Source organism: Rosa chinensis, chromosome 2, assembly GCF_002994745.2.
Source record: "Rosa chinensis cultivar Old Blush chromosome 2, RchiOBHm-V2, whole genome shotgun sequence".
Lineage (NCBI taxonomy): Eukaryota > Viridiplantae > Streptophyta > Magnoliopsida > Rosales > Rosaceae > Rosa > Rosa chinensis.
In genome coordinates, this window is record NC_037089.1 from 77,317,687 (window position 1) to 77,337,668 (window position 19,982).

At 37.7% G+C, this 19,982-nt stretch overlaps 2 protein-coding genes across 2 annotated transcripts; one reads left to right on the forward strand and one right to left on the reverse strand.

Moving 5' to 3' along the window:
• Positions 1-3,521: 3,521 nt before the first annotated feature.
• Positions 3,522-8,995, forward strand: LOC112186201 (diacylglycerol kinase 5-like). Its single transcript, XM_024324557.2, is given in 16 exon segments — positions 3,522-3,818; positions 3,851-3,880; positions 4,146-4,248; positions 4,251-4,357; positions 4,451-4,525; positions 4,528-4,572; positions 4,676-4,804; positions 5,245-5,330; positions 5,629-5,752; positions 6,208-6,256; positions 6,515-6,597; positions 7,007-7,074; positions 7,254-7,331; positions 7,957-8,041; positions 8,178-8,291; positions 8,445-8,995. Coding segments are annotated over 14 exon segments (1,452 nt in total). The 5' UTR covers positions 3,522-3,818; positions 3,851-3,880; positions 4,146-4,157; the 3' UTR covers positions 8,763-8,995.
• Positions 8,996-9,158: 163 nt separating this feature from the next.
• On the reverse strand, positions 9,159-12,244 carry LOC112186202 (protein THYLAKOID FORMATION1, chloroplastic). The gene is made up of 5 exons (XM_024324558.2): positions 11,915-12,244; positions 11,374-11,641; positions 10,453-10,669; positions 10,000-10,115; positions 9,159-9,526 (listed from the first exon to the last, which is right to left on the reverse strand). Exons 1-5 carry the CDS (start codon positions 12,096-12,098, stop codon positions 9,433-9,435), a joined length of 879 nt encoding a protein of 292 aa, XP_024180326.1. The 5' UTR covers positions 12,099-12,244; the 3' UTR covers positions 9,159-9,432.
• Between the last annotated feature and the right edge of the window lie 7,738 nt (positions 12,245-19,982).

Here is a 19,982-nt window from a genome sequence, read left to right on the forward strand (position 1 = left end):
AGAAACTTCAATTTAACACAGTAGCACATAGCAATAATGCACTGCAGAAAGAAACTTCATATAAACTGCACACAGTTGCACATAGCAATAATGCACTGCAGAAACAAACTTCACTTTAACACAGTAGCACATAGCAAAAATGAACTGCAGAAACAAACTTCAATTTAACACAGTAGCACATAGCAATAATGCACTGCAGAAAGAAACTTCAATTGAACAGTAGCACATAGCAAAAATGAACTGCAGAAACAAACTTCAATTGAACAGTAGCACATAGCAAAATGAACTGCAGAAACAAACTTCAATTGAACAGTAGCACATAGCAAAAATGAACTGCAGAAACAAACTTCAATTGAACACAGTAGCACATAGCAATAATGCACTGCAGAAAGAAACTTCAATTGAACACAGTAGCACATAGCTGCAGAAATAAACTTCAATTGAACACAGTAGCACATAGCAATAATGCACTGCAGAAAGAAACTTCATATAAACTAGTCCATAGATGTTAATCCATAGATGATGGATAGCATGCTTGACCTGATCAGTGCAATGATGCAATAGCCTAACAAAACTGCAACCTTTTCACTTTTGCACACTATTCTCATTAACACACCACCCAAATTCAACATTTGAAAATGGGATACAAAAATACATACTTTTTCTTGCGCTCCTTTCTTTTCAGACAGCCTCCCTATTGCCGTCCGGATTTGGTATATCTAAAACTGATTCTTATGTATCATTTCCCAGATAAAATTTGAACACGAAAAACAATTATTCTAATATTATGAAAACCAAATTCTGATCCATCCCAGAACCCTAGAGCCAAATGCAAAATCCAAATCACCAAATTCTAAATCTCAACCACAAAAATCCATATACCCAATTGAGAATTTGAAATACTATCAAACTCCAAATCAGAAACTACCTCCAATTTATGAAGATGCTTATACATAGAAGAGTAAGCACATTTGACCGGATCAATCGAGCTTACACCTATCTCCGTCTTGAGTCCCTCTTCTTCTCCTTCTGCGACTCTCTGATACTCAACGCTTTCCTCATCAAGCAGCACAATCATGCCAATTGAAAATGAGAGCCATTAAGCCACAAAAGTAGCAACAACAAAAAGCTTCACCAAACAATCAAATACAGCTACCTAAAGCCAATTTACGGCCTCTATTTCCAATCATTTACCAAAATAAAGAGCATCACCTACACATCACAAGGCATTAACAACCAAGCAAGACTCGAAACTGCATAGATTCAACGATTTCAAAGCCAAAATCCACCGAACAAGCATCAAATTCAATCAAACTACGAAATGCGTAAACCAGAACGAATCAAACCAATCAAAAACGAAATACTTATCAGATCCAATCGCAGACTCTCAGCCTCGCCCAAACATAAAAACTTGAATGGAAGCGTGGGAGAATGGAACCTGTAAGGCCTTGACGAAGTTCTTGCTGCGCTCCATGGAAACCTCGTCTAAGGTCATGGCCGGATTGAGCGGCCGGGATTGCTCTAACTCCATCTCTTTTCGGTCATTCCGGCGATCAATGACTACCGAATTGAACAAAGTCCACAGAATTAAAGCATATAATTACAGAGAGAAGTTGGATTTTGGGGTTGGGATTTGGTGAGAGTGGCATACGCGTAAATATTTAATCAAACTCAGTATTTTGGTCATTTTCTATTAAAATTAGGAGTCTGGCTTGTATCATTTGATTTTGAGCCTGGGCTCATGTCCTTATTTGTATAAATCTTTTTAAAAGTGAGTTTTCTGTATTTATATGTTTGGTCATGTGCTACTATGTAATTTTCTATTTAATAAATAGGTCGTGTCATGTTGGATCAAATGACTCATTTAAGGATACATTGCGACCCCATAAACTAAAAAAAAAAGTATAAATTCATTAAATTCACAAAAAAATCTAGAAGACGAAGAATATAAATAATTATATATAATTAATAAATAATTAAATCAAATAATGATGAAGTAAAATATTTCAAATTGTCCAATCGTAGGATCAAATACTCCCAACATCCAAAATTTCAAGAAGAAGTATAACATAATCGGGTTATATGGGTTCATTTCGTGTTGGCGGGTTGACATGTGGCCAACCCATTTATTAAATAGGTCATGGCGGGTTGACCCGCGGCTGACCCGCTTTTTAATCGTGCGGTTCAACCCGCTTTATTTCGTGCGGGTTTCGAGTCGTGTTATCGGGTCGTGTCAGAATTAACAGCCATACTTTTGGGTGCTATAAACTCGTAAAATAGACTATTTAATTTCAAAACCTTGGCGAAGCTATCAGTTTAGCAGTGTTGTTATTCATTGGTCATAGTGGTAAATGAAATTCTTTACCCGGTACAATAGTTTTCTTACGATCATCAATTTCTCCTACTTTAATTTCAAGTTTGCAGGCTGAAATTGTCTACACCCCTACATTATACCCAGGTCCCGTCTCCCTGATGGTTAAACTTGACAACTAAATCGTTATACTTAGCAATCCTTGTACCCTACTATAAGCAATCCTTGTACCCTACTATAAGCCTAATACTCTGAATTAAGTGCTCTGAATACTCCCTCTAAGCCTAATAGTTAGGCTAGGTAAGTTGAACTGTTAAGATTTAATTTGATATGTCAAATCTCAATAATTATGGTTTGCCAAAAAGGTGACAAAGCACTGAAGCTGATCAAAAATGTTTTGAATGGATAAATGAAATAGTAATGGAAAAGGAACAAAACTTTTCCAAATGAAAGGTCTTTTAACAATTTTGCTGGAAATTATTCTATGCACCGACGGTACAAGTGACCCAACATTTATAAAATAATCTCAACCCTTGATATTTATTATCAACTTTATTTTTAATAAACAAAAAGTGTATTTAATGTAATCTAACCATTCATTTATGTTGGTACAAGTGTACGGCGGTCGGTGCTCTGAATAATCTCTCCAATTTTGCTAGTTAAGACTTTTAAATGAAAAATACAAAATCAACTCATGTGAAGAATCTAGTTAATATCAACAAAATAAAGCAAATTGTATAATCAATGCTATAATTGCTATTTAAATTTAAACCAGAAAATAGTTAATGGATTCACTTGACAAAGACAGAAATGGGCCAGCTTAAATGGAATCTCCAATGTGGTCAACAAGATTATCAATTCTAATATCAACTTGTTTGAGGCTCCATCACAAAAAATCACCCCACTTCTAAAATCGGGAAATGTCTTAAACGAAACAATCTTACTCATGACTTAGCTAACTAACCAATTAAATCTCAAAAACTTAAATACTCTACTAAATTAAAAATTCAATCTTCTATGTTTCAAGTAATTTTGTCCGGTTATAAAATCGAACAATCCTAATAGTCCGAACGCTGAAAACCCCTCGCACACCTCACACACGTGTTTTTGATAGTTCCTACGAAATCCAAAACGTTTTGAAGTTGTCAGGAACCAACGAAAGCGCGCACAGAACGACACCCATAGAAAGGAAGGAAGGAACGTTGGGAGTCCCCACTCGGCCACCATTCCTACAATTCAATACAAGACAATAAATGATCATCAGACCCGTAACATTTTTCAAAGACTCCATTTTCGCTTCTCCCCTCCCCTCAATAATTTGGATCACGTTTTCAATAACTTAGCCCTCGCATTTTGCCTACGTAGTATAGTATAAAAATCTCTGGCCGTCGGAGGCTTTGAGAGCAAGTCAACCCGTAATACCCGCCTTCCGCGTTTTCTCTCTACTTTTTGGATCCGAAAAAGCCTTCTGAATCTCCATTACCTTTATACATCCCATGTTTCAGATTCTCTTCGTCTTCCGAATCAAAGCTTAGCTGCTCAGATTGGCTAATGCTACAGCTCCCACAGGTCCTGCTCCAACTAAATTTCAACTCTTTTCTACATTTATGTTCACCATCAAGCTTAAAAGATTCCGCCTTTGAATTTTCCAATATTCGTTTTTTTTGTCTGCGTCCAATCCGAACAGAGTCTGTTTGACATGTGGAAATCATGCATCGAATGGATTTTGAAATTGCTTATAGGAGCACAGTTTTCCAGAAAAGGGGTGTCTTTTTTTTTTTTTTTTTTTTTATATATATGGAGTCTTGCTTATTAGGATTTTAAATAATTGCAGGTTTAGTCTGAAATGGCCAACTCCAGCTCTCGGTCTGATTTCTTGAAGAGTTTCAAGATTCCCAAGTATGTACTTGAATCCGAATCAAAGCGCGATGGGAAGATTGTGATGAGCCCGAGTGTCCAGTTTTGGTGTTTATCAACTCCAAAAGTGGTGGTCAGCTCGGTGGCAATCTTCTTGTGACGTACCGTCAGCTCCTCAATGACTGGCAGGTAGGTTGTTAATGATGAGATGTTGTTAGATTTTTTTAGGGGTTGAATTTGTATTTTGGTTGCTGTTAGCTCATGTTGTAGCTGCATTTTTAGGTTTTTGATGTGGGGGAAGAGGCTCCGGATAAGGTGCTGCGCCGAATTTATGTCAATCTAGAAACGCTCAAGCGCAATGGGATAAATTTGCTACCAAGATTCAAGAGAAACTGAGGATAATTGTGAGTCGAATTATATAAACAACATCAGTGGTGTGTGTGTGTTTTCTTGACCTTGAGGTGTTATCCTTGGTCTTTCTGACATGTGAAGCAAACTCTTTTTTAGGTTGCAGGTGGTGATGGAACTGCTGGATGGCTTCTTGGAGTTGTTTCTGATCTGAAATTAGCTCATCCGCCACCGATAGCAACAGTACCCTTAGGAACTGGAAACAATCTTCCATTTGCATTTGGCTGGGTATGTATTTCCTATCCTGAGAGCTTTGTGTGCTTGATTTTGCGTACATTTGGATGACTGTTCGAGCTGTCATGTATGCAAATCGCACTTACCAGTAGGATTGCACTATCACTTGTCGAGATCCATATACAGAAAAAACGAGCAGCAATAGTATACAAAAGATTCAGAAGACATGCATGTTTTAAGTTACTTCATAGATTCTCATGTTGTTCTTGTTACTTGAAGATGTGCAGTCAACAAGTTTCTCCATTTCTTGATTTGACACATATCTTGCAGTAACCCTCAAGTAGCACTGCCATGTTTGAATTTGCTCCACTTTTAAATTTTTGAATAATAACACACACACACACACAGATATGTATGTATCAGGGGTAAGTAAAGTAGTGCAGCAATTGATTCCTCGACTTGTGCATGCATGACATTCTGTTTGGCTATTCCAGGGGAAGAAGAATCCTGGAACAGATCAACATGCTGTGGAGTCCTTTTTGCGTCAAGTAAAGGGAGCCAAGGAAATGAAGATAGACAGGTTTCACAATCAAAAATGATTCTTCTACATATTATTGATATTCCAAGTGCTCTAATTCACAGTACTGCTGCCTAGATAACGTAGATCTTATCATTTTGAATCATCTTCTAGGGAATGTATTCTTTATATTCTACCTGTCTCTAGATGATGAAGTTTTGAAGTATTAATTCTTCGACAAATTTTATTCATGCATCTCCCTTTTGTTTAGGCCAGTTATACATCTGCTTTGCAACTTTGACCATTACTCTATTCTAAGTAGATGGAAATTTTGATTTCGTTTTTCTTCATAATTATCTAGCTGGCACCTTCTCATGAGGATGAAGATTCCAAAAGGAGGTCCATTGGATCCCATTGCGCCTCTTGAGCTTCCCCATTCTTTGCATGCCTTTGGCCGTGTCTCTGACACAAACGAGCTGAACATGGTAACTATCCTCCATCTCTATCACAGTTAAATTTGTTAAGCCAAAAGAACCAGTTCCATTGTTCCAAAGAGTAGCAGGCAGAGAAGTTAAGTTTGTTTGGTAACTACATCAAGCTATCTTTTAGGATGTCTATTGTTTGATTTTTGCAGAAGAATGAATCTAATTTGGATAGACTTAAATTTATTGGTTTGAGTGCTAGCAACTCTCTGTTTTCAGTTGTAATGGAATCATTCTAAAAATTCCCTTCTGTGGTATTCCGAAGGTGTAACCTAGGCAATGAAAAAGGGGCACCCCTTGGTTCTTTTTCAGTTAGGAATCAAGTTTTACATAAATTGTTAAAGAAGTATCATGTCAATATGTTTCTTTGAAAAGCTTGATGTTTGAATGCTCTACACTATAGACAAGTAACAATCTTGGTCTGTTCTTATACATGCAAATGTTGAATGCTTTTGCAGGAGGGCTTCCATACATTTCGTGGGGGATTTTGGAATTACTTCAGTATGGGTAAGAGTACTTCCCTTGGATTCTTTCATGTAGTTTGAAGTTTATGTGCAAACTTATCTGAGTCTTTCTAGTCACTATCTCCTTTTGTGAGTCCATTTAGTTAAATCCCACCATAGACACTTGTCAGCAGTGAACTTTGCTTCAACTTATCTCTCTTTTTTCTTTCACGTATAAGCTGGCTAATTGCTGGTCACTATCCTCTTTTACTAAACTGTGTTCTTTTCTGAAGTTAACACTACTTTCTTATGGTTTTCTTAGGAATGGATGCTGAAGTATCATATGCGTTTCATTCAGAGCGGAAGTTGCATCCTGAAAAGTTTAAAAATCAGTTAGTTAATCAGGTATGCACTTCCTGCAAGTTCATTATGATTCAGGGAATCATGTAGCAACATGATAACAAATATTTGACTTGGGCAAATTTATAATGTGTGCACAAACTCAAAGAGTATGATGCAACATCCACCATAGATGTTAAACAGAGCAGGTTTGAACTTAAAACATGTGCATGACTTGAAAGATTAATTGTTATGGATTCTTAAACTTGATCCTAATGCATCAGTAATGGCAATTATAAGAAATTCCTTTCAACTGATATGGGCTGGTTTGGAGAAACTTTCTGGCTTCGAATTCTGTTTTTCAGAAAACTGCTTGAATAAATCCTTTAAAGCATTCTTGTCATCCAGTATAACTGCATTTTGCACAGTGCATATTCTGATCTACTCTTTTTTGTTTTTTTAATCCTATATGCAGTCTACTTATGCAAAGCTTGGGTGTACACAAGGCTGGTTTTCTCCTTCCCTTTCTCAGAATTCTGCCCGGTGAGCATTTATGTTTTAGGAAGTTTTCGGTTGGCCTTCAAAATTAAACAGGTCCATATATTTAGGGTCTGGAATGGCTTCCAAATTTGTTTTTAGGAGTTTGTTCTCTTATTTATGTCTGCATGCTAACTTTCTAGCACCTAATCCCTGATGACAAGTTAATTATCTCTTCAAAATAGGAATATAGCTCAATTTGCAAAGGTGATGATTATAAAAAACCATGGGGATCAATGGGAAGAGCTCCTCCTTCCTCACAGGTAAATTGTTGTCTATTATAATTTAGTCGAATCTGATGGTCCTTGATTAATGCCAAGTGCTGTATTTTGACCTGCATGTGAATTACTTTTCTGGTTGATTTAAGAGAATGGTCCATACCGATTATGTCCATTGTTTAGTTATCAGTTTTATTTATGTTTTTTTTTTATCCTTATTTTAATTTATATGCTTGTTTGCCGACTTCACTTTTCTAACTGCAAATTTCCCTGAACTACTTCACTACTTGTACTATGTCCACCCCCCCCCCCCCCCCCCCCCCCCCAAAAAAAAAAAAAAAAACACACACAGCCCCCACCACGACCAATCTAGTTCACTTCTAGTGGTTCTGCAGAAGTATGTGATATAGATGTTCTTGATTCTGCTTATTTGTTCCTCATAGTTCGTAAATGAAGGGGCATTACTGCTATCTTCCACCAGTGCCAACACAGATTCAATGTTTATTTTGCTTGCAAGAGAGCAATATCTCTTGCACAGGGGTTAAATTGAATCTCTTTTTTTTTTACTCCTCTTTGGTACTTGACGTAGTTTCAGTAATTTCCTTTGATTTCTCTCTCAACTTATATCCTATTATGCTTTACTAATGTTTTGTGTTTCAATGTACAACAGCATCAAGTCGATAGTCTGCCTCAATTTGCCTAGCTTTTCTGGTGGATTTAATCCTTGGGGAACACCACGTAGACGGAAGCATAATGTGGGTCCAATTGTTTTACTTTTACTCGATCTTTCCATATATAGGGAAAATGACCTTTGCATAAAGTAATTGATGGTTTCCCAAGTTCTTTATTTCTTAGATGTAACACATGTTTTGTTGGATGATGACTTTACAGGCATTCACCCCTCCATATGTAGATGATGGCCATTTAGAGGTTGTAGGTTTTACTTCTGCTTGGCATGGACTTGTATTGCTTGCGCCAAATGGACATGGGACTCGTCTTGCTCAGGTAAGAACTATAAAATGGTTTTGTGGGTCTAGCAAAGATCCAAGACTAATCTGCAGGAGTGAAGTAGAGGCTGAAAATCTTCTGTTCATGAATGATTTATTTTATCCAGTGTTATACCTTATTTTGATTCTATGCTGTTCTTATTGGTCATAGGCCCACCGAATCAAATTTCTGTTTCACAAAGGTGCAATTGATCAGACGTACATGAGAATTGATGGGGAACCCTGGAGGCAACCCCTTCCATCTGATGATGACACTGTGATGGTGGAAATCTCTCACCTTGGCCAGGTCAACATTCTCGCTACCAATGGCTGCAGGTCTAAAAGTATGCACAATCCCTCAACACCTACAGCTCAGGAAGAGGAAGGAGTTGACTCAGACGAAGAAACTCTTGAAGCAGAGTTCAGGAAGTTTGGTGCAGCAGACACATTCAAGCTTCCGGACGAAATTGATATTTCTCATCTTAGTTAACCAAAACCCTTATCAAGTAATACTTTGTGAGTGATTGATTTCTCTCACTATCATCTTGGCCTAGTATCAGTCAGTGAAGATCTTTTTATCTTATTCTTTGGTGAAGGATTGGTATTAGCTGTAAATTATTGGGTTGTATTTCTGGAATATACTTGCTTCATTTTTACGTAAAAATCACTCTCACTTCCATGTGGCCATCGACCATTTCGGTGTGTCAGTACTGGTTTTAAATCCGCCAATTTCAGCGATGATGCAAATATGGGCACCATTTGGCTCCTTCCTTAAAGGCTTTTTTAGTTATCGTACTCCTTGGTTGTTAAAGATTACTACCATGTGCTATACGTAATAATCATGAAGGGTGATAGAGAAACAGAAAGAGAACTAATGAAAATTAGATTTTTACATAATTTGATATGTGATTGAGTTCAAGTGGTAACCTATAACATATCTTTGTAATTCAAAAGGGATAAATATGTGGATATGTGGAAACATACAATGTAGCCGGCTCAACATTGCAAACAATACACCAAAATGCAAGCCTACAAGCTGGTGGAAGGTACGTGCCTGAAGTCTAAAAACTCCACCTCTATCTTGAAACCATTAAAGATTTGGGGTTTTGCAGTTGTATGGAGAGCTATAGAGAGCGATCAGCTTTCCCAGATAACCCCAACTACAGGCCCATATATTGGGGCTCCCCCAAACACGTTGCAATGGCTTCATTAGCCTTCTGTGCTCCTGCCCTTTCTTCCCTTTTCTTCTTCTCCCTGAAAACCAAAATCATTGCATAATACTACCGTCACCAACAGGAAAACAGTAAAAGAATCTTTTCATTCTTTGCGAATCATAGATAAGAAAAGGTCAAATAAAGCAATGAATTTGATTTCTAGAAGGCCTTGGGGTTTACACTGAGTTGATTGTGGTGTTTCAGAACCAAAAAAAAAAAAAAAATGGTATAACAGCATCAACTTGTGGTTGTCATTTGAATTGCAAGTACAGATGCATACTTGACTGGAATGCAAGAACCTTCAAATTTCAAAAACTCATATTTAAAGAATTTATCCTTTATGCATTCTAATGTTTGCAAATTTTCAACCTTTTAGTTGGGTTCAGAACAGGAGGTTTGAACCTTAACAAAACTTTAGTCGAACAAGAACATTATTATCCTGTATATCTGTGTATCTATCATACGTTATTGCTATATATTGGATTATCGGTGTTGTACAGAGGGATTTTTTACCTGGCCACATATTCCTTTAGTAGTTCTTTTGCCTGAACCAGCTTAGAAAGTAGATTGCGGTATACATCAAGGTCCCGGTCCACACTTCTTTTCTCAATGTTTAAGGCTGCACACAACTGTTTGAGAGCAAACAAAGTGTAAGTACTGAAACATTGTTCACACACAAACACACAGACAACAAAACTCATTGAAATATGTACGTCTCTTATTTTAACTCAAATCACTAACTCCTCTTCAGAAGCCACAAGAAATATTAAAATCAAAAGCTCATCCTTATGTGTGTATAACTTTCATAACAACTTTCAGCTGTCTTTGTCAATATCGATATAGATATGGTTCACATGAGTCAAGTGACAGACAATGTCAGTTAAATAGTTAGGGGAGAGCTAAATCAGTTATGAGTTTGTATAACATTAATTAATTTTTTTACTGATGATAAGATGCATGTCTAACCTTTTCCAATACTGTTGGTTCAGTTGCATTTGCCAACTCAAGAAGACGAAAGAGCCCAACCGCAAAGAAGCGGCTATAGCTAAAACTTCCTTTGCCACCTGCTCTTTCTGCAATGTCCTTCAATATCCCCTCAACTTCTCCTTCTTTGGACGGAAATTCAATCAACGAACTGGAAGTCTGAGCCCGAGCCCACTCTTCCAACTTTTTTGCATCAGCTCTGTAGCGATTAGCAGAAACTTATCTAGTAAATATGGAGACTCTTCTAAAATATATACGATAGAGATTCATCATAGTTAACGGAAGTTTTACACGCACATGCAATTCTCAATGGAAATACACATTTGTAGTGAAAGGAATCTCTGACTTCTTAGACTGGAAGTTTACATTTTGGATACACAGGGGAAAAGGAAGAAAATCATTCCAAGGTAACAAATTAAAAACTAAAAATTTGTACCTATTCAAATAGAGCAAAGAAAACACATATTTCTTCTTCTCAGACAATCAAAATCAGGACAAAATGGAAAGAAATGCTTAAAAATTATCATTCCGTTTTTTGAAGCATCTTACACCCATTAGCTTTCCATTCAATTTTCCCTGAACAAACAGAGGCTTCTATGGATGTGTCTCAGATTATTATAGCACGTAAACTCCTATCTTTCTACTTATCTTCTGTCTTTAACCATTAAACTCTAGTTTTGCACTATGCAACTTGTATAATTCAGACATCTTCTTACTGGAATCTTAGTTACTTATCACAAAGACATACTTATATTCCTATAGCACAATCTTAATTAGGACTTGCATGTTTACTAAATTTGCATACTTCTTGCAAATCTAAGGCCAAGTTATTGTCAAAATTTGCATACCACATTCATGCATTTCAAAAAAAAAAAAAAAAACAGAGAAACTCAATATCTGAACCTGTATTGCTCCGGGTCCTCCTTTAGTGCATTTATGTAAGCTCTGAAGATTGCATCTCTATCCTCATCGCTAGGGTACCCATCCATGAGCTGATCATATACAGTAACAAAGCCAAGAGCAAACACAGGGTCGTAACGGTAGGTCCTCTTGTACCTCATCAAATGTTGCTGCACAATCAGCTCCTGCAACACAGTGTTGTACACACTCGGGATCGGCCGCTTATACGCCTTTAGAAAATTCAACTTCGTATCAGCTACAGTTGCCAAATCTGCATTTCAATTTCTCAAACACATCATTACCCCAAAAAAAAAAAAAGAAGTTCTATTCTTGTGAAGCAAGCTTTAACTCCCATAAACTCTAACAACAACTAAAGCATAAATAATTCACAAACCAAATATGGGTCCTCATAAAAACTATAAAGTTCCAATCTTTAACACCCAAGAATCAAAACCAAACATGTACATTGAAATATTTCTCATTTCAGCTCATTTCCACAGGAATCAAAATAAACCCAGAAACGAAAAGGACTAGGAAAACCCACCTGAAGTCGAAGACATGCAATGAACAACCAAACGAGGGCTGGAATTGGATGACCGGAAGCCACCATAATGCAGCGAGAAGCTGGTACGGAATCGCAGACCATCGGAGTTCGAAACCAAATTTCTAGCCGACGGGAAAGACGACTGAGTTAGAGCAGAGAAAGAGAGAGAAGTGACGGCGGCCATTTGAGGTATAGAGAGAGAAAGGTGAGTACTTTAGAGTTGGGAATTTTCCGGGAAAAATTTGAGCATAGTGGAGAGGGAGGAGAGAAAATCTTGGTGAATTTTTTTTTGTGGGTTTTTTAATTTAAATTCTTCGAGAGAAGAGAAAAGAGTGAGAGAGAGAGAGAGGTCCACGAAAAAAAGGCTTATCCAGGGAGTGAAAAGAATTGGGAGCCATTGAGGTTGTGACACGTTTGGCGTTTTGGATATGGGAAAGCGAGTGATGTAGTGGGTCGGGTTGGTAGAGTACTAGGGTGAAATAGAGATTGCTTGTACGCAATTACAAGGAGGGGAGGCCCAAGATAGTGAAGCACAATGAATTGAAGCCTTAGCCCAAATTGACCTGGTTGTACACTAGCATGGTCAATGTTCTTTGTGTTCGTCAGGCATCATGTTGACATGGTTAGATTTCAAAAAATCTGCATACTACAAATTGTCCTGCATGGATAAAAATTTTAATCTAACAATAATAGGGTGGACGGGGATTCTCAATTTGACTATTTGAGGTGTTAGCGCTACACCTGATCAATACAAAAAATTTTCATGCATTTTTCATGACTCTTAAAACATGCATGATCTTATCTGACTCTTAAATTCAGTCAGCATTTCAATCAAACTAGTACGCATAACCAATAAAAAAGATTTTTGGGTCTTTGTAATGAACCTCAAACATGATTCTATTTGACTCTTCAATCTAATCTAGTCAGCATTTCACTCATAGTCTATTATAAAGAAAGAGTATAGAAGCAGTGGCCGGCCACTGCCCAAACCTATTTGCTGCTGTCTCATTCTTCGCCAATGGCGTCAATTCAGTAGTGTACTGATCGATGTGTTCACTTTTCAATCTGCCGAGCAGTGCTTTGAACTAATCAATTAGTCCAGACATCATCCTTCTGCCTGTTAGGAAAAGTGCATCCTATATATATTAGCTTGGAAGTACTAAAGTAGAAGTTTTGAATTCGAAACAAGAACATTAAGTTACAACAATCATTTTGGGATCCAAAATGTTCTTAGTTCCTGATAAATATTACACTCCAGAGAATTAAATCGCAAGTGGAAGGAGTTAGGTGTCAACCCTATCCAGTAGCAGAGTTGAACGAGTATCGACTCATCATGTGGCAATATGCCTTGTTCTCCGATGTCGATGGAGGCAACGTGCTTCGCTTTCCTTTTTTATTGTTCAGCCTCACCACGTATGTACCTCTATCTTAAGAAACAAAACTGGAACGATCGACGAAGATTTATATGACATTTGATTTGCAAAATGAAGCTTTAGAATCCCTCAAAATAAACAAGGTAAACTTTGATGGACTTTAAAGAATATGTAGTTAATAAAGTAGCAGGTGGATTACAATATTAAATTTGGATGGGTTTGGATAGTACCAAGTGGAACAGCAAGATTTCCTGCACATGAAATGACTTATTAGTTTATGAATGATTCAAGCTTAGCTTGACTAGGTAGCTATAGTCCCTGTCGATCAATACAACTTTCCACTTGAGTAGTAGTAATTAACTAGTACTAGCTAGATCTTTAAGTGCAAAACCAGCAAGGAATATGTTAATATCACCCAATTAAACTCACAAAAAACCTCCATTATATTATTTTCCAGCTCGTGTTCTCGTCCTAATTCCCTATATTTATATTCATATGCAAGTTCCATACAGGATCAAGTTTCGAACCCACTACTACACTTTCTTCTTGAACCCGATCTCTTTCTCGATCTGTTTCTAAAAGAAGAGTCTAATACATACATTCAGCTTTGGGTTGACACATAATGCAAGGAAGCAAGGACCAAGCTCAAAAAGCCAAATACTCCATCCTCGCATCTCGCAAGCCAATTATAGCAAAGTTATCTGCAGGGTTTAGCAATTCCAATAATGAAGCCGTTGCTGCTGTCAACAACACTAGTACTACTGCAACTACAGATCACAGCAGGCTCAAACAAGCTGAAGAGTCCTTCCGCACTGTCATGTACTTGAGCTGTTGGGGTCCCAACTGACCATTATGCAAGATCACATACATATGTATAAACCCTATGTACATAGTCTCTGAGAGGTTCTTAATTGTTGTTAAGCGTCTTGTATGTGTATCTTTAATTTTTGACTTGAATGTATATATATGAACTAAGCGCCTAGTGTTTACCTTTATTTTTGTTTTCTTATTTTAGCGACACGTATATAACAGCGGATTCTCCTATGTATCTTAACTTAAAGGCTAGCTAGCTGGAGAAATTCATTTGGAGAAGAATCGGATTAGCTAGTACTGAGAAAACGCAATGTCTTTAGCACTACTAATGATCAGTCCTTGATTTCAGTTTCATAATGTTTCAATGTTTCAAAATTCCAGGGATTGTTTCCCGCCTTTGATTGATGAGAAGCTGGCCGGCTTATTGAGGTCGGCCTGAGCGAGGCACCCTCATTTGGAGCCCTGGTCTTAATCTTTAATAGTACAGCATGAAATATATCTGATATGATCATATCAATTTGTTATTATCACAAACCCTCCTATATATAATTGATTGTGAACATGAAATTTTATTGCATATAGTGATGTGTGGGAACACAGACTTTTCGAAGTACTGGGGGCAGGGGTATCTTCCCTTTACAAAAATCCCAATCTCTGGGGTTGAATCCAAGAAGTTATCAGAGGAAGAAAGCTGCATAAGGTACTCTATATATGATATAACTAATTATAAGGAGATAATTACATGCACAATAGATATCTATCATATATATGGCATGATCTTAGCATTTAATTAGGTCCCCAGCAAACTAGATGCATGACTTTCTCGACCTTCTCGGCCTTCCTCATCCTCATCCTTCTCTCTTCGACTTCCTTCTTGATCATCATAATGGTATCAAAACTGGTACCAGGAAACCTTCGTTCAGATTCAGAGGACTGGCCATGATCAGATTCTGGTGCCAGGAAACCTTCTTGAAAAGGCATGATTGTTGTTCTCAACAAACTTATCATATGCCTTTCAATTTTCAAGCACTAGTCTACTGCTGTACTTAAGACTCTCTTCACACTCCGCTTGATTGCTCATATTTATATACACATATCTTGGAGTAATTCAAAAAATAGACAACATATTTTATGAGTCTATACATGATCAAATCTTTAGAAAATTAATTTTCGGCTCTTGGCTTTAACGTAGTTAAACGTCTTGTTTCCCGAGTTTGTGGCTCCTTAATTAATTGGAGTAAAATAGCTACTTGCTAGCTTTCAGAGTTGAAACTGTGTTTTTTAGTGAGCTTTGCCAAATGGTATTAGTGGAATGATTGATCAGTTTATATTTAAAATCAGCAGGCTAGGAGTACGTGGGATAGTGATTGATTCTAACAGTAATTTGTATTTTCTACCAACATGAATTCAAATATTCAATGTATATTACCTATAACTTAAAACTTAAGTAGTCGACTACAACAGTGATCAATCAATTGAAAGTTTGGAACAATGGATCAGAAAAATAAATAAAGTGAATTACAATATCCCTTCAAAAAGTTGTGTAACAAGTCATATTCAAAAGTAAAACAAATCGTACAGCACATGGTTTTAGAAAACCATAACTATTGATTCGGCTCGAGCATAGTACGAATCCTGACTATTTCAAAATATCCAACACAATCGATCACACCACATAACCATAGAACGGCAGCATCAATTAGCACAGCATGTTGAAGTGTAGATAAAGACCTAAATCGTTAGGAGACAAACTGTATAAGCCTTCATCAATCCTTAATTTCAAATGAAGCAAATGCTATATCAAAAAGTGTTCTAAACAACTTAAGATCATACATGAATCAGATCAGGAGTTTTTTAGAGAGTGGAAACGTTGAATGAAGCTTAAAGCCTTTTCAAATTTCACATAAACAAATTGGGGATCCAGGCCCATAATCTACAAGAAACAAAAGCACAAGCCTGTTCATCATCGTGAAGCAATGATTGATCAAATTGCAATACAAGATGCACACGCATGAATACGTACGAAACTGAACGATCGAATTAGCTAGCTGCTGATGAAGTATTGACTATTTAGGTCACGCACAATTATTGTGGGGAGCTCTTGTTTCTTGCTCTAGCTCTATCTTATCTCGCAAAACAAGATGCAAAAGCCTCTGGATTTCTGTAAAAAACCACTGCAAAATTTGTCACCTATAATGACGTACAACAAACAAGGACACAGCCAGCGTCCGGAATTTCAAAAATCTTACAACAACTTTGTCCTCTTCCTTTCTCTCTTTTTCTGTTGGGGATAAGTGCAACCAATGCATGGATGAGCTTCGTTTAGCTAGCCTCATCTTTCTCCTATATATTCCCTCACCGTACGATTCCAAAGCATAGTGTTCAAAACCCAAATTCTGAAAGGAAATAGATCAATTAACGAAGCACTGAAAATGTGTGCAACAAGAGAAGCTTTGATTGTGGCAGTGAGTGTTGGAGCTGTTCAGGCCATGAAAGATCAAGGCTTTTGCAGGTGGGGTTACACCATGAGGTCTATTAACCAACATGCCAAGACCAATATGAGATCCTTCCTCCTGCAAGCCCAGAAGCTCCCTTCTTCGTTTTCTGCTGCGGTTTTCAACAAAATGAATTCGGAAAAGAAGAATCAATCCGAGGAATCCCTAAGAAAAGTCATGTACCTGAGCTGTTGGGGTCCTTATTAGAGTCGCCCTATCTTCTTTTCGGCAACATATCCAATTGGATTTGGCTAGTATTGCAAATAGTGGGATAAAGTTGGACTAATGGATAGTCCGATTGGAAGATGGATTTGAAGATCGTGATGAAGATATTAGAAAGTTGCTTGATCCATCTACTTTTCTCATTCCGAATGTTTTATTTTTTATTTTGGTGTAAAAATGATGGCTCGATCGGTAAGCTACCAATCCGGTGCCGAGGCAACTTGGTTATGGCCCCTCCCCAAGGGATGTTTTTCACAAGATGGGGTTCAAATCAGAGATCTCCTATTACCAAGAGAAGCCTTGTAGCATCCGCTCCACTTGCAGCCTAATATGCTTCCACTAGACCAATCTCATTGGGTTCATTCCGAATGTATTTTTCCCAAAGGAGAAAACACATTATGAGTTATCAGTGAACATGAGCATATATATGATATTCCTACTATATGCACTTTTTGGTATTTCATTCATCCATGGAGATCAGCTAGATTAACACAACAGCAAAACAAAAAAGAAAAAACAAAACTACACACTAATTACTCCTCTATTTATGGAGGATTACAAATACAATATCTTCGAGTAAAAGGAGGAATATGCATGCTCTATTACAACCAGGCTAAGTAATACTAAACCTATTTGAACTAAGCAGTAAGCACACAATATCATGATTTTATGCAACAACCACAAGTATTAAGGGCTAAGATTGCATACTAGGTGTTGGATTACTTACATTGTCATTGATTAGAAAAATTTTCGTCATTAAAATATGTCTTCTTTTTTTTTTTTTTTTTTTAAAGGCAACAGTAGCTATTAAAAAAAAACATTGAATCAAGAGGCCCACAATCTTTTCAAGCTACCTTAATCCGGCCTCTTGATTTTTATGTCCACATATTCAAATTTGAGCTCCACATTTGGGGGTCTTATATATATATATATATATATATATATATTAGTCAAGCTCTAGAGATGAAATAATATATTTATCACAAGCCATGATAGGTCGTTATATACTCTTCCGCTATCATTTAAGGACATAGGCAGATAAGAAGATAATGGTAGTACCCACAGTGGTACATAGAAATAGACATACTCATTATATAATCAAATACGTAGAATTAGTTGAGATCCTCCATTAGTACTACTCCGAAGGCGCTAGAGATCTAGATTCCTAATACAAGGAAAATTATTGTAATTAGACAAAAAAGCTAAAAACATAAGGTTAGGCCAATGTCCTAAATGCTAGCCCAAATTAACAATGGACTAGGGCAAAACCCTAGCCCAACAACTAGCGGCCCAATAGGCTAGTCACCAAGGAAATCGCTCCAGGCCCACCGTCCTGGTTCGGGCCAATCAACCGTCTCCTCCCATCACCCCCGTTGTATGTCATCGTCCGGCCGAGTTTCGTCCGACCCACGTCGCCAAGATTTGCATCGCCACGCCATCTCATCCCGATGATCCAAACCACCGCGATCTGCATCACCACATTGCTCGACCCATGCCGCTACGACTTGCATCACCACGGAAAAACCCATCCCCGATCCAGGACTCACAACGCCACACCTCCATCAATTGAGATCCATGACGCCGTCAATCCAAGAAACCCATCAGCGGGGATCGATTACTGGTCCGTACCGCATGACCACTGCCTTCGCTACCATCCCAGCCGAACTATCTGACAGAACCTGAGAAAAACTCTCTGACGGAGTTCGATGGGCAGTATATCTCCTGTCTGGCAACAAACCCCATGACGGCGACGAGGCCAGAGACCAGCCTCAATGTCCGGACGCCGTCGAACGAGAACAAATTTGCAATCGGAGTAGGCCTTAGGGTTTCCCTAGGTAAGAGAGAAACTCGTATATAAAAACTATAGGGGTCTTAAAGATTAGGTCAAGCGAAGCCTTGTTTATACCAATTGGAAATTTGAGGGAGCAGTATAGATTTTTTTCGATGCAAGAGTCAACTGGTTGGTACTTCAATTACGTTATGATTATCACTTTTTGGCCTCCTTATAAGAGATTATTTGTCGGGGTAAGTGTTGCCTCTGAAAATCACCTCGGCCTAAACAACCGAGGGATCAAGGAACAAATGTCCTTCTCGATGAGTAGAAGCGGAGCTTGCCAGCACACGGCCAGAAGGCCAAGTGTGCAACTGTAGGTGTAGTGGATGTAAATCTGACTTATCAAGCAATTGTTAGCCGATGAAGGAACTTATTCTCGGCTGCAGTTCGATGCCTCTAGATTAAGGACTTGGTGGCTGAAGGTCGGGTGAGTTAGGTGTGGTTGTGAGAGTATGAGTAAAATATAAGATTAATAGCTACTATGAGACTACAAACAGTAAATAGCACGATCAAACAAGTAAAGCATAAAGACAATAAGGAGCAAATAAAAGATAAATAACAACGAAACTGAAATCTGGAATGGCTGAAAATTATCAACTATTGTTTGAAAGAAAACAAAGAGAACAATTCAAAATCGATGCTAGGCTACAAGAAAGGTAAAGTAATTGAGATTGTAACTAGCAGAGCAAATAAACTAAGGAAACAGATGGAAATTCTACCTAAGCAAAAGGTAAAACGAAATAAGACAAGCTTGATGGCTTGAGTTTCTGGAGTTGTGTGTGTATTTCTTGATTTGTCGACTGCTTCTTTATATAGAGGCTGAAGTGGTTGAGTCCCTCTTCCATACAGCTGCCTTTACTTCTATCCAATTAACGTCCCGGTTTAATTGATGCATTAGAATACTTCAACAAATAGGAGTGTGGTTCTCATGTGACAAGTGGCATGTCAATTATCATGCATACATGATTAATCAACATTGATCAATTAGTTAATTAGCACTGCACCACGTCTTTGCTAAAGAGTCCTAACTAACCCATGAAGCCAATGTCCTTTATCTTTCATATCTCTCTCTTTGTTTGGATATGTATATACCACACTAGCCAATGCTAATCCAAACTCCTAGATTGTTGCGTGGGGCTACAAAATATGAAAGGCACTTATAACATACTTCCTCTAACATCTTCAGATAAAGATGTTGATAATTAGAAGATTATTAATAATTATCAGGAGCCTCCCTCCAATGGCTATGACTTGACGAAATGGAGGTTGATAAACCAGGTGTAAATAGTAAGATGGTTTTTTCATAACCTAACCTTAGAGAGGTTATTTGT

Bases quoted from the DNA above. Each gene is read 5' to 3' on its own strand.
- LOC112186202 (XM_024324558.2), bottom strand. From the start codon at position 12,098: ATGGCCGCCGTCACTTCTCTCTCTTTCTCTGCTCTAACTCAGTCGTCT. The intron at 11,642-11,914 runs GTGGGTTTTCCT...ATTGAAATGCAG, and splicing joins TTGCATGTCTTCGACTTCAG to ATTTGGCAACTGTAGCTGAT. The intron at 10,116-10,452 runs GTTAGACATGCA...GCTCTCAAACAG, and splicing joins AACCAACAGTATTGGAAAAG to TTGTGTGCAGCCTTAAACAT.